The 15,363-nt window shown below is 38.0% G+C and overlaps 1 protein-coding gene across 3 annotated transcripts; it reads right to left on the bottom strand.

The window, feature by feature from the left end:
* Window positions 1–3,661: 3,661 nt before the first annotated feature.
* Prp8 (pre-mRNA processing factor 8) lies at window positions 3,662–14,314 on the bottom strand. 3 transcript variants are annotated; one of them, XM_083032897.1, is made up of 9 exons: window positions 14,058–14,314; window positions 13,363–13,598; window positions 13,130–13,298; window positions 12,899–13,063; window positions 12,610–12,825; window positions 12,022–12,360; window positions 11,649–11,754; window positions 5,084–10,399; window positions 3,662–4,470 (listed from the first exon to the last, which is right to left on the bottom strand). In XM_083032897.1, exons 2-9 carry the CDS (start codon window positions 13,577–13,579, stop codon window positions 3,877–3,879), a joined length of 7,122 nt encoding a protein of 2,373 aa, XP_082889023.1. In that variant the 5' UTR covers window positions 13,580–13,598; window positions 14,058–14,314; the 3' UTR covers window positions 3,662–3,876. The 3 variants fall into 3 exon arrangements, with proteins under 3 accessions (XP_082889023.1, XP_082889024.1, XP_082889025.1); XM_083032898.1 differs by having other exon boundaries at window positions 14,138–14,314; XM_083032899.1 differs by having other exon boundaries at window positions 14,147–14,314.
* Between the last annotated feature and the right edge of the window lie 1,049 nt (window positions 14,315–15,363).

Raw genomic sequence — 15,363 nt, 5'->3', positions numbered from 1 at the left:
TACATATATATATATATAATTATCGTATTTAAATATTTTGAATATTGTAATCTCTTTAAAACATTTTTAGAGATTATTATTATTAATATACTTTTTTTTAAATTTATATAATATATATATTATTTAGTATATATTTCTCTCTCTTTTTTTCTCCCTCCCTCTCTCTCCCACCCTCTCATTCCCTCCCCCCCCTCTCTCTCTCATTATTATCATTATTTTTTATTTTATTTATTTTTCTATTTGTTTTATTTATGTGACAATAAATGGCTTTCTTGCACTAAACTTTTTATATTTTATATTACATATTTTTAAATATACTATAATTTTATTAAATTAATGAGATTTTTGCGATTAAAATGTCATCAATTACAACATAAATTGGATAATTCTTCACTGAACAAGTAATTAAAATTACATATTTAATTAAATATGTAATTTTAATTACTTGTTCAGTATATTTATATCAGTACATTATATTTAATTAAATATGTAATTTTAATTACTTGTTCAGTAATATGTAATGTTAATTACTTGTTCAGTATTACATATTTAATTACCCGATTTATGTCGTGTTTGATATCATTTTAAAAATTTCATTAATTTATTAAAATTATTTTTAAACTGATATAATGTAAAATAAAAGTTTTAAGTTTTTATTTATAAGCTGTTTATATTCATGAATTGCTATAGATGGGGAAAGCCGATTGTAAGCGACTTCGGAACTCTTTGATATATGATAGGTCTTCTCGCGCTAGCTCTTCGTTGACGGTCTCGCTCTTGCTTTCGCAGGAAGACGCGATTTTCGAATCAGTTTATCTTTCTGAGCTGTTCTAGCACGTCGAGAAGATAAACATCTTATGAAATAAAAACTATAACTTTTATTTTACATTTTATTGGTTCGAAAATAATTTTAATGAATTGATGAGATTTTTCTAATTAGAATGACACCAAACATGACATAAATTGGATGAATTTTATTAAAAATGTAATTAAAATTTTAATTACTAACTAATGAAAAATTATCCGATTTATGTCGTGTTTGGTGTCATTTTAATCGCTAAAATTTTATTAATCCATTAAAATTATTTTCAAACCGATAAAATGCAAATTAAAAGTTTTAGTTTTTATGTACAAGATGTTTTCAATCGTGATTATTGTAGATAAGGAAAGATTGCCGATGTCGTCGGAGCGAGAACGAATAAAGAACAAGCGAGATGACGTATCATCAAAGAGTTCCGAAATCTTTCTCGCGAGGTTCCCTTTAAATATAATCTTTCATATCATATGTCATGTTACTATGGAAAATAAAATTTTTGTATTTCGCATTTTATCGAGTTGAAAATAATTTTAATGGATTGAGATTTTTGCGATTAAAATGACACCAAACACGCCAAAAATCGGTAATTTTTAATTATATATGTAATCAAAATTTTAATCACTTATTTAATTAAAAATTACCGATTTATATCATGTTTGGTGTCATTTTAATCGCAAAAACCTCATTAATTCATTAAAATAATTTTCAACTCGATAAAATGCGAAATACAAAAATTGTATTTTCTATAGTAATATGACATATGATATGAAAGATTATATTTAAAGGGAACCCCCCCCCCCCTCGCGAGAGAGACTTCGGAACTCTTTGATGATACGTCATCTCGCTTGTTCTTTATTCGTTCTCGCTCTCGCTTCGACGACATCGGGAATCTTTCCTTATCTACAATAATCACGATTGTAAACATCTTATACATAAAAACTAAAACTTTTAATTTGCATTTTATCGGTTTGAAAATAATTTTAATGGATTAATGAAATTTTAGCGATTAAAATGACACCGCAAACACGACATAAATCGGATAATTTTTAGTTAAAATATGCAATTTTAATTACTTGTCTAATAAAAAATTATCTGATTTATGTTGTGATTGGTGTCATTTTAATCGTAAAAAATCTCATTAATCTAATAAAATTACATTCAAAAATATAAAATAAAAATAAAAAATGCAAAAAAGCCGCATTTGTCACATAAAAAAACAATAAGTTAGAAAAGTAAAATAAAAAATAATAAGCCTCGAGAGAGATTCAATGCTTGCATACAAGAGAAAAAAGAAGAAAGGAAGAGAGAAGGAGAGAGGAGAGAAAGAGAGAAAGAGAGAGAAATTATACATACTGCTCGATGTTTCGAAATTTGCCAAATATTATAATGGAGGACTCTTGAAATATTATACTAGAATTCTTCAAAAATTGAAAAAAAAGTATTCTTTATTTTTTATGTATAATATTTTTATTCAAAGTAGTAATTTTTTTAAAAAAAAGATATATTGTATATACACATACATGTGTGTGTATATACCTATATATATATTATTAATATCTCGTATGTACTCGATATAATATATTTTTTTCGAATAATTGCATTTCGCGTGTTATCATATTATCTCTTATTTTCAATTACTGTTTCTCACTGCGACCGCAATATTACTGAGATGGCGCTAGCGCGCAGCAATCTTTTTCGAGCGACACAAACTCCCGTAAGACCATCGGTCTTTAATAGTATCTCATCGGTGGTCTAGATAAAAGATAAAATTATGGCGATTCGTCTAGATGACTTCCAGATAATATTATTTTTAAAACCGCTTATGTAAACACAGTTATAAAAAAAATGTAAATTATAAAAGGGATATAAAAATATATTTATATTTTTATTTGTAAGTTTTTGTTTATGTGCTATGACTCTAAACCAAATTATCTGAACATTATTCTAGATAATTTAGTAAAGATAACACTTTTTTCATCTAAGATGCAGATATAGATAATACATATTTTTATTATCTATATAAAGATAAGATGACACCAAATTTTATCTAGATGATCATCTATATAATTTTATTTAGATAACAGCAAACACTGCTCATAGAGATCCCTAGAGATTTCTATACTGAGCTTAGGCGGCAGATTTGAAGATTTACTCCAATATGTGTGGATACAGGATATCCCATTTTAATTAATATAGTTAAATATTATTGAAATTATGGCTGTAACGAGAAAATATTTTATACAAAAGTTAAAAGATTTCGAGAAGAAAAAAGCGATAATCTTGAATTTGAACTAAGATTATTTTTTAAGGTCATTTAAAGGTCAACTTGTTTTTTTTAATGAAACCATTCTAATTTTTTATATAAGTCAATTCCTCGCAATTTGGCGTAAAATGTATAAAGGTAAGATGGTTGAAAAATGAATAGTTTACGAGATATTTAATATCTTAATGTGATATAATTTTACATAAACTATAAAATATCTCGTTAAATTTTATTTTTCGATTATTTTATCCGAATACTTTTATGTACAAAATAATGAGAAGAATCAATTGATGTAAAGAAAACGCATGGTTGTTAAAAAAAATATGTAGTTGTTGCAAATTACATATTTATCCACCAAACAATTACAATTTGTACCGAAAATAATTTTACTACAAAACTTTGTTAAACATATAGATTATTTATAGAATAAACTTCTGGAATATTTAAAAAAGATTCAGATATTTATCGATTTATAATATTGAGTATTGAGAAGATGACATTGACATCACAGGCGTGATAAGGATATGACGTCACTGTCGTCTGCGTCAATAGTGGTACACATCTATTAATATTATTCAATAAACTTTTACACACTATTTATTATCATTACGTGTATTTATAATCGTAATTAATTAATCGCCTGTGCATCCAATCATTAGATAAAGAAATAGAAAATAAGAAGTATTACAAGTATTACAGACTTTTACACACTGTTTATATGCATCTCTCCTGTTCTTTAGCAAAATCCTGTACTTTCATCACCGTTAAATAAAAACTGTTATAGAAAGAATTTAATTTATGCAAACATGTCTTCCCGATCAGCCCCGACGCCTTCACCGTCTTCCAAGCTCGAAAAGTTGAGAAAATGAGCCGGCCTGTGCACCTCATGATAAAATTCCTTCGGATTCGCCAATTGAAGCTCATATTTCATGTTGGGATCGTGTCTTACACCCATAAAGTTGTAGTTCCACGAGCCTTGGCTGGGCACCATGAAAAAGCCAAGGAACCGATCGGACAGAAGCATCTGTACCTTTTCGTAATGGCTAGGTAGATAACCCTTCGGATTATTTCCCTTGTCAGTGTTCTGTTTGCCCCACTCAAAGCCACTCGGGGTCAATTTGTACGCCGTAAGGGAGCAAGAACCGGGTGTGAAGCTGCAAGTGATAACGATGGTCTTTTCACCGTCCCAGATGGAATTTTCCGCCATGATCCGAGCGTGGGAGGATATGTCCTGGGGCGACAATTGGGGCAATTCGTTGGGCTGCGTGTGTATCCATCCCAGCGGTTCCATCTCCTTCAAGTATTGATGATTAGGTAATGTGTTTGGCATATGAACGGTCTGATGAGTTCCCCATTGCGGTGCCATTACGATGCATCTGATTTCTTTCACCTATAATATATAAATTACATATAAAAATGCTCCTTAAAAATAGAGATAATTAAATAATCTATTATCATAGAGAGATAATAAAATAAAATAAAAAGTTTAAAAGATAAACTATAATATATTGTTTTTGCATATTTAAAAAAAAAGTACTTCTACTGTAGCAATTAAAACGGGGTGGTATATTTTTATATTTTTGTCACTGAATCTAAAAATCTGAGGTCAAAATTTCAAAATTAAAATAGCGGATCCAATATGGCGAACCTAATATGGCAAATCAAAAATTTGAAGAATTGTTCAATTTGCATGTAAAAGTGGATATTTAGAGATTTAATACAATTAAAATTTCCAAATTTAAAATGGCGGATCCAACATGGCGACTAAAAAAATTTGTATGCAAAATGAACGATTTTTTAGACTTTTGTCCACCATATTGGATCAGCTATTTAAAATTTTTGAAGTTTGACCTTGGATTCGAATTAAAAAAAACCTGCAGAAAGTAATCTTTCTATTCTACATTGAAAATATTCTTGATCAAAAAATATTTTTTTTCGCGAAACAGTCAAGGGAGGGAGGAAGTTAATAATTTCAATAAACAAAACTATTGATAATTATTTACCTGAGGATTATCGGGAGGGCTGATACCGTATAGGTATCCGGCGATCTGCGCTCGTAGATCAGAAATCGTGACAAATTTCTTGAGCACGTTCTTCGGCAGGATGTAAGTGTAGCCAGTCTCCTTGATGTCATCGGACGAGACATAGATGTGATTTGTCCGTAGATGAAGATTCGTCGCGGAAATGGCTCGTACGCGCCATTCGGTCTTGGAGCTGAAGGTCTGCGTCTCGTAGTTTGATGTGGTCGCGGTGATGATCTCGTCGCCGTGCTTGTTGACCGTTCGCGTGGTAGTGGCAGTTAGCTGACTCTGCTCCTTGGTTTGCTTCTCGATCTCGGCGATTTGTTGACGTTGCGCCGACGGTGCACTTATCTCCATACCCAAAATGATGTCGCGGATCTCGGACTGCGTGAGAGACGCGACGTTGACGTTATTCTTCTTGCCGTAATCCGCCAAGATGAGATCCTTCAGCTGCACCTCCACCTTGATCCACTCGTCATCCGTCAGCGACGGCCATATGTGATGCGGCTCGGTGATGGTGGTCTTGTCGGGTTTCAACACGACCTTCGTTCTTTCAGTGTTGACATGGAGAGCCCGTAGGATCAGGATCAGTCGCGAGAACGCGGTGTAAGACGAGATAGTCTTCAGCCAGTCGTCGTAAAGATTGAACAGCACCATTTGTGGCTCGGTCGCCTTCAGGATCAGATCACCGAATTTCTCTACCTTGAGACAGGCCTGGAACGGCAGCTGCAATTCGGATCCCTTGATGACTATATTGGGAAAGTCTAGCAAGTGCACCTCTAACGGATCCAACATGCCCTTTCTGGTAACGATGATTTGCTTGGGCTGCTCTTCTACTGGTAGGGAACGAATCAACGCGGCGACTTCCTCGGCTGTCTTCCACTTGGCTAATTGACCGAGACGCTTCTGGCCCGCCCAGACGGAGGTGTGAATAATTTTCAAGAATAATTGTCCCGTGCGTGGGTTGAAGATGAAGATCGCCCCGTTGATGGGTTTCGTGGTCAGGTTGCCTTCGAAGGTCTTGTGAATCGTCACGCGATACACATTCGTGTCGTCCACGAACCATATGATCTGATTGGAGAAAAGTTCACCGTAATTCTGTGAAGACAGATAGGGTTCCGTGGGTTCGGACGAGTACAGCTGCAAGGCTTTACGAATGCGTTCGCGTAACACGTACAAAGCGGGATTCGCTTTCATGATCTTCGCCATGGCTTGCTGTATGAGTGGTTTACAGCCAGGGAACCAATTGCCATAGGCACTGTGCAGATTGTATGCCAGATCGATGGCTATCAGAAGACCAGTGGGCGATGGGTATATCGACATGTTGTCCGTCGTGTAATCCAGGAACTTGGCGCGAGCGTACCGTTCGATATCGTGGGAGTCGTAGTCACCCCATCTCAGTTGAACATCGATCCAATATTTTTGCGTGGTGGTGTTGTCCATCACATCCTTCGAATCGGCAAGGAGCGATGGTCGGGACACGGTCCACTTGTAGGCGGAAAACAGAAGGATATCCGCGCACGAGGAGTTCATCTTGTAAGATTTTCGCGGATGTATCGTTTCCTTTTGCACTGTCTCGATTTCCAGCGCGTCCAGTTCTTGATCGAACACCTGGCAGAGATCCATCACGATGGACTCGTGCACCTTTTGCCACAAGTGAGCACGGAATATCTGAATCAGTGAGATCTTCAGGGTCGGTATTTTGCCGTGCATGAATATCCCGGTCAGGTCGAGTTGTACTTGAAATCCGACGTAAACGTTCGCACGGTTGATGGTGGGCGACCACCACAGGGTAAATCGACGATTGGGGATTTGATTGAGACCGGAACGTTGGGCGTTCGTCAGTTTCTTGTATTTCATGGACTCCTCGAAACCGGACGCTTTTTCCCAGAAGAGACCCTCCCAGGTCGGGAAGTAGGTGCCTTTGAAGAGGGTGTGCTCCAGAATACCCTCGACGCCGCCGAGCGCCTGGATCATATCGGTACGATAGTTATTCAGATTCCACAGTTTGCCGTCGTGACGCTGATGAGTCCACCAGAATGGATTCTGTTTCAGCACCTGGTACTGCTTGAACTCCGTACGAATACGCCAACCTTTGTCGTAGGCTAGAGTGTGCCGGTCCTTCTGGAATAACGTGTTTATCCTGGGAATACCACGATCCCAGCTATCCTCAAGATCCTCCAAGGTAAGCCTGCGATTCTGAGCATTGGCCTCTTGTCGCTTCAGAGCGTATTCCGCCCAAACGCGTTGGGAATCGATGAACTCCGACTCCCAGGGCTGTATGTAGCGATACAAGTTCGGGATCAATTGATCCTCGTCGTGACTCATGCCCGAACGGAAGTGAGTGATGCCGACGTCGGTCTGCTTCGACCATCTCAGGTCCGATTGAGGTATCAACACGTGACCCATCGACAGCATTCCTAGACCGCCCAATTCTTTCGGCGTGTAAAAGACCACGGGCGGAAAACGCGATGGCATTTTGGAGTTCAGGCCAATCTTGATGCGCGTCTGGATCTTGTTCTCGCATTTCACCAACAGATCCAGCAACTCTTGCGTATTCACCACGGCTTCCCTGAAATAGGTCATCAGGCCGATCAAAGCGGTGTTCCACTTGTTCACGATTTTGGTGAACGTGGTCGAGCCCGAGGCCATCAAAATCTGTCTGACGCGATTGTGGAAACGCTGCAGACTTTCGTCGTCGACGCGCAAGAAACACTGGGCGGTTCTCTCCTTCGTGATCTCGTTCTGGAGATTCCAGACACCGTCCCGGTGGGTGAACTCCTCGTGGGTTGTCCTACACTTGGGCAGAATTCTACACTCGAAGCCGCTCATGTTGAACAGCAGATTAGGATTGTCTTTGCTGTAGACGCTGACGAAGCTGTTCTCCCATTGGATAGTGGTGGTCGAACGTGGCAGGCGATTTTTGATATCCCAGAATACGGCCCGACCCAGGTTCACGTCGTGCTTCATCAATCTCATACGGGCGTCCCGCGGCCAACACTTCTTATTATTGTAGCCGACGATGTTCTCGTTGTTCGGATCGGGATGTTCGGTGAGGTAACGCTGAATGAGGTCTCTCGCTTCATCAGCGGAGAAGCGCAGAAACAGATGTATCCTGTCGACGTAGCGGCAGTACAATCGAATGGGATGAGCCGTCTCGGAAGCGACGTCCTGGAAGGTGAGGAAGTCGTTTGGCATTTGCGGCGGACCGGCCATCTCGCTGGCACGCTGAAGACCCAACACGAGTAGATCCAACACCAGTCCGTAATACTGGGCGATGAAAGACGCGAATTGCAATCCTCGGATGATGCCGTAGCTGTTGGTGTGATTCATATCCTTGTAATTGATGACAACGTTGTTCTTCGCTGTCATGTAATCGGCGATGTTGTGATCGACTATCAAGCGTAACAGCCTATTGAGCAACGTGAGATCGATCTTCTCGTATAGCTTCTCGAATTTCGACTCCAGCAACACGTTGCACTCGCCCTCGCTGACGTCCCACACATCCTGAAGATTGTTGATACCCTGACACCACTTGTAGACGAGGAGAGGTGGCGGTTCTGTATCGGCCGGCTTCACCCAGGGTGGAAACAGTCGCCTCTTGTCCGCTTCATACCACAAATACTGATCCAAGTAGGCGTCTGTGATCTTCTCGAGCGGCTCCACGTCGTATACTGGAATCAGGTGACTGTAGAGATCCATAAACTCGATGCCGACTTCCTTAAAAGCCCTCTGCGTCAGCAAATGTCGCTTAATTCTGGATAATGCCTCGTGTGGATTGTCGTACGCTTGTTCTATCAAGCCCAGTTCCTCCCGTTGACTCTGATTCAATCTGGACTTAACGCTATAGGCCTCTTTCAAGCGTTCCAGGGCCAATATCAATAGTTTCGTGTCGTGTTTGTATGATAGTGGCGGGAAGGGTATCGGCGCGAATCTTCGCGACTCCAGCCAATGAACCGAGGTCGTGAATATAGCTACGGCTTCTTCCGGCGATATATACGGACCGTCCTTCAAGTAATTGTGCTGTCGTTCCTGCTCGGCCTTCAAGTAGAGACGCGTCAGGCGACCTAGGTTCTTCTTACACACGGTTTTGTCCACCGTGGCGCCGCGTCGAATTCTCTCCCGATTGTAATGAGCCGTATTGGTCCACCAGTCTGCCTTCATCTTCACATACCGCAGTATCATGTTTTCAATGGGAATCGGCAAACCCGGCACCTTCCACGGAATGTTCGCTTTCCAGCAGCGCCAAGCCTCGCTCAAATGCTGAAGAATCGTCCGCGCCTTGTTTTGCTTTATCCCTTCGGGCATCATGTCGACTATGTCGTGCATAACGGAAGCCCGTAATTCGAGATCGAAGTGCGATTCGACTCGCTGCTTCGTCACCGTCTTCGCCACCCCTTTCGAATGACGGCCCTCGAACTGTCGCGACAACAAGTTACCCAGCCACCTCTCCAACAACGGAGTGATGCCTCTCATGAAGAACAACCAAACGCGCCAGCCGGGCGCCCAGAATCCGCAGCCGGGTCCCTTGCCGACCGGTCCGGTGTTGAAACGATAATAAATCAGGTGCTTCAAGTCCTTGCACATCCTGATCTGTCGCATCAGTTTGTACTTGTACCGATACATGCCGGTCAATTGACCGACATGGGCGAAGATGTACTGCAGCCCGTCGGCAAGCTGAAAGGCGTCCACGTTGTTCAGTCTGTACTGAACGTGAGAATCGATGATGAGTTTGGTCAGGCGGAGAATCTCGCGGCATAGATGGAAGGCGTTACCGAAACGGGATTTCTTCCTTTCTTTGGTCGTCAGCGTTTTCACGGGTTTCAGATTAAAGTTATAGTCCAGATGAAGATAATTGAGGTTCTTCCGGTGTATCAGTAAGTTCAACATGTTGTATCCCTGACGACACACCTGCAGACCGGCTTCCACCCAATCTATCGTCGTCGTCTGAAAGAACTTGGTCGACTTGAAAGAGCGAAACAGGTAGCGTTTCTTCTGCGGCTTCGGCGGTCTATGCTTCAAAGCGTTCAGGACAAAGTATTTCAGCAGTTTCTGATAACTGACTCGCACTTTAACGGGTTGCCCAGGCGGACAGTGTTCTCTGTACCATGACTTGACTAACGGAATGTCAATGGCTCTCCTCGTTCTGCCCGAACGCGTATTGAACGGCCTCGGCGCCCACAAAAGGGCTATTCCATTCGCCGTATTGTCAGTGTAAAGAGGTATCTCCTGAAGGAACGGTTGCACTTCGCCAGGTAGAATAAAGTCTTCGTCGTCTTCGATTTGTGGTTCTATTGTCTAATAATAATTTAATTATATTAAGTATTATCATACTGACTTTTTTAAATTTAAGGCTCCTAAGTCCTCGCCCCCAAGCATGTTAAAATTGTGACGTCAGAGGCGAGAAAACACATGCTAAAAATTCTTAGATGCTATTTTGAAATAAAAAGATATTTCGATGAAACAGCACTTCAGATGGCTTTAGCACACTCTTAAAATACCTCGAAAACTATCCTTTTCTCTTTATAATCAATCAACAGCTGTAAAATGACTGTAATACAAGGCCCAGTCCGCCTGGTCTTTGCACATGCGCAGTCATTCTGCATAACAAAGTCTGATATCACAATTATTTTACGATTGTTGATTGATGTCGAGGGAAAAGAATAGTTTTCGAGGTATTTTAAGGGGGGAACCTGGTTTAGGAGGCTGAAAAATACATAATTTTTAGAATTTTTTTTCCCAGCTAAAATAAAACCAATTAATTCCAAATTTTAGGCACAGTTTATTATACATTTAAATTATGTAAAATAATTTTTTTATTAAAAAATATTAAAGTTTTATTTAAAAAATAAAGCTATATTGATAGCGCCCATTTTTCACTGTGTACAACCTAGCGATCGTAATTTTTGTCTGAAACAAAAAAACCAATTCATTTCTTTAATGTTATATTATTACCTTCTATTTAAACTAAAAAAAATTAAAAGAAAAGCAAAAATTGAAAAACTTTTACAACTTTAAAAAAAGAAGTTACAATTTTCACGAAAAAATTGCGACTTTTTTTTACAAAAAAAATAATCTAATTTAACTTTTCTCAAAAATATTTTAGTTTAAATAGAAGGTAATAATATAACATTAAAGAAATGAATTGGTTTTTTTGTTTCAGACAAAAATTACGATCGCTAGGTTGTACACAGTGAAAAATGGGCGGCGCTATCAATATAGCTTTAATTTTTAAATAAAACCAATATTTTTTAATAAAAAAATTATTTTACATAATTTAAATGTATAATAAATTGTGCCTAAAATTTGGAATTAATTGGTTTTATTTTAGCTGAGAAAAAAATTCTAAAAATTATGTATTTTGTCAGTTTCCTAAACCAGGTTCCCCCCTTAAGTGTGCTAAAGCCATCATTCGATGTTTCATAGAAATATCTTTTCATTTAAAAATGGCATCTAAGAATTTTCAGCGTGTGCTTTCTCGCCTCTGACGTCACAATCTAACATGGCCGCGACCCAGGAACCTTAATACAAATTAATACAAATTTACCTTCAACGAATTTCTATGAGAAATTGGATTGATCAATGGATCAAAATAAAATGCAGGCAAATCCGGGTCTTCGGTCTTTATATAAACAACATTTGGTGCGTGATACCTGTAAAATGTATATGCATAAATTAAAATACATTACAAACACACACAAGATGAATCACTCTATTAAAAATTGGTCCACTCTATAAAAAATTGTTGTATGTGACATCAGCGGTTTCTTTTCATAGTCTTTATAAAAGATACGAATAACAATCACTAAATTTGCTTTACCACACTGCTAGGAAGATCATTATACAATGATAAGCAGATCTTAAAACTTTGTGTGGAAATAAATTTAATAAAAATTTAATTAGAAAATCGCGTAACTTACCATGAAAGATGAACAAAATGTGGCATATTATTGTATAAATAAGGAAACGCAATCCTATATTCTGTCCTAATAGGTTGCCTGATGATAATCTTATTTATATCATTGAATTCATTCCAATCTTCATCAGCGGCATTTGAATCCTTTACCAGTGGTTCGAATTTCGGTCCTCCAGGTATAGCCATGTTTAAGGCTTTTGCAGTAAAGAATGACTTGGGATCAAATAGGTAAAAAAAATTTTGATCAACCAAGTCGGTCAACAATTGATTAGCCAAACGATACAAAGTGGCCATTTGTGGTAATGTTAGGTTCCATCTCCGATATGTAGATCCGTTGACGTGTCTGAAATATATATTTTCTCATTTATATTTTATTATATGTGCAGTGAATAATGACATTTTTAAGAATATTCTTTCAGTATAGCATTTTGTCCAACTGAATAACTCGTATCATTAACTTTAATGATATCAAGTAATTCAAGCTGTCAACTCACATGTCTAGTTGATTTCAGGACCCCTACGCTTTTCATCATTAAGAAATTGATTTTTTATGTCTCAGTAAATAAATAAATATATATATACATCAACTTACTTTGTTCCAACTAATGGTTTGTGTTCATAAAACCAGGATGCAACAGATTCATCTTCCTCTGAGTCAAGTTCGATTTGTATAGCCTCTAAAGGTTCAACATCCAAAACATTATCCGCATAATCTAAAGGAGGCTCTTCGTCGTCAAAAGGTGGAAATCTCATTCTTTTAAAATGTCTGCGATCTCTCTTCTCTCGTCTCATCATAATCCACATGGTGCTGGAAAAAGAATGAAACTTTTTAATATAATATGTACCAATATAAAGACAAAGTTTTATTTTGTCTATATTACCCCCATTGAGCTATATATACAGGCTCTATAACCCAAGGAATTTCATTGACGAATGTAATGGCGCCTGTAATATGATACAAGACCTTTACGTCTCTTATTTGTTCCCATGGCATAGGCATATTTTCCAATAGTTTCATTACAGCATGCGGCATGTACTTTAACGCCCTGCAACAGACACATTTGTAGAAAAATCTGATTGTGCAATTTTTTTTTTTTTTTACAATAACTTACCCCAAATAAACACGTTTATCATGTCTGTATTTTCTGCTGCTCATATCACCGTGATCTCTAATGATTTTCCTTATATGTTCAGCTGGCATGTCTTCTTTCTGAGCATCTACGAAACCGAATTTCCTTTTTTCTGCGAATCGCTTTGACTGCAACTGCTGCCACTTTTGCGCTGGAACAATTAAGATCGTTATTATAAAGGAACTATAAATAATTGTCAATTATGCAAAACTTACCTTTCTCCTGAAGTTTATCCTCGGACAAGACTTCTGGTTGTTTAGGAATTTGCGGCAATGGTGGTCCAGCTTGCATAACTTGTATATGCGCATGATGAGCAGCCTGCGCATGAGCCGCAGCCTGAGCATGTGCTTGAGCGGCTGCTAACTGAGCTTGTTGCTGGGCCATCATCGTGGCCCATGGGTTCGGACCCAGCAAATATGGTGGGATGGACATGATTTCAAATGTCTTTCAGCTGAAATACAAAATAACAATACAGTATGATGGTAGCGAGTGATACTAATACGAGTGTCCTTGATGACACTTAGATTGTAGCAATCCATTGCATCATCTCACTCTTGTTATTAGCTAGGTGTTTGGATTCTGATTAGCACCCTTATTAGAACCATCACTCTTGTTCTTTTCAGAATCAGGGGATTTATTTTTTTTTTTTTTTTTTTTTTTTTTTTTTATATAAAAAATAATTCCATGATATATCCGATTCTTAAAGTTTTAAAAGATACGGTACTATATTATAAATTATTTTATCAAACGTAAATTTTTAACGTCATTCTGTAACGTATACGTGCATAATCGCGCGCAAAAGTAGCGTTGCACAATTAGCCGGGGTTACTTGAATAATGAAGTTACACATAATTTTTTCCGTTTATTAATTCTTATATGACAATCACGATGTAATCAATTCATTGCTTACAATTAACTTCTTAACGACTCCTCGCGCTTTTGTACATTCACATAATTCTACATAATAATCTCACTTATTTGTGATCTTACGTTACACACATAATGGCTCCGGATTGCATAGAAGAAAATAGATGGTAAACTCCTGTAGCCTGTAGTTCGCTTTAAAATCGTGTTTTAGGCACCATCTGGTGGGGAGGGGTCCATTTCGTATTTTGGGCTGTGTTCCTTCTTCTTCTTCTTCTTGGGTGCTTTCCAACAACGACACAGTGCGACACAGAGTACGTTTACACGGCACCTTATTCAGGTTTAATAACATCCGTAGTTATAAAACTGGCCAATCACAGCCATTTCCCTAAAGAATGGAACGGCTGTGATTGGCCAGTCTTACAACTACGGATGTTATTAAACCCGATTAAAGCCTAGTCTACAATAGAGTCGTAAGGTCGTAAACGTAAGAAATTGACCAATCACAGTCGATTATTCTCCTCGAATTCAACTGTGATTGGTCAATTTCTTACGTTTACGACCTTACGACTCTATTGTAGACTAGCCCTAAGGGTGCCGTGTAAACGTACTCTATGGCCGGTATTCATAGTCCGTTCTTATATTTAAGATCGTCTTAAGATCTCGTTTAACCAATCAAATGTTCGCATAGCATCTCTTGATTGGTTGAACGAGATCTTAAGACGATCTTAAATATAAGAACGGACTATGAATACCGGCCTATGGTATGGAATACAGAATAACCAACTCTGCAAACAATGGAGAATTAAAATGTTTAATTTTTATGGTTGGCATTATTGCTATCGTTACACTGCGACCGTTTACACGTCCTTTTTACGTCGATGTAATAACCCTAAGGGCTAGTCTACAATAGAGTCATAAGGTCGTAAACGTAAGAAATTGACCAATCACAGTTGAATTCGAAGAGAATAATCGACTGTGATTGATCAATTTCTTACGTTTACGACCTTATGACTCTATTGTAGACTAGGCTTAAATGCACTACTTGATACGCGTATCAAGTGCTCGATGTAAATTAGGCCATTAGAAATGTAATTTTCATAACTTTTAATAATTTTTTCTTTATTTTTTTACATATTCGACTATAAGCCATCTACTAGAGTCGTCAAAGTACAACTATTTCTATTCGAGAACTTGAATCGAGGGGGTCGATCATGTAACTTTTCTTTAAAGTGAAAACGTGAAAAGTGAAAAATTTTGCTCTGTTCCGCCAATCACGCATTGGTTTCCATAGTGAAATTGTTCACTTTTCACGTTTTCGCTCTAAAGAAAAGTTACATGATCGAGAACTC

This window comes from Prenolepis imparis, unplaced genomic scaffold (genome assembly GCF_030444845.1).
Source record: "Prenolepis imparis isolate NDT839.2.m4 unplaced genomic scaffold, iyPreImpa1.0 SCAF_3, whole genome shotgun sequence".
Taxonomy (NCBI): Eukaryota; Metazoa; Arthropoda; class Insecta; order Hymenoptera; family Formicidae; genus Prenolepis; species Prenolepis imparis.
Note: the sequence above shows the minus strand (reverse complement) of the source record. Positions and strands in the feature narration are given on the sequence as shown.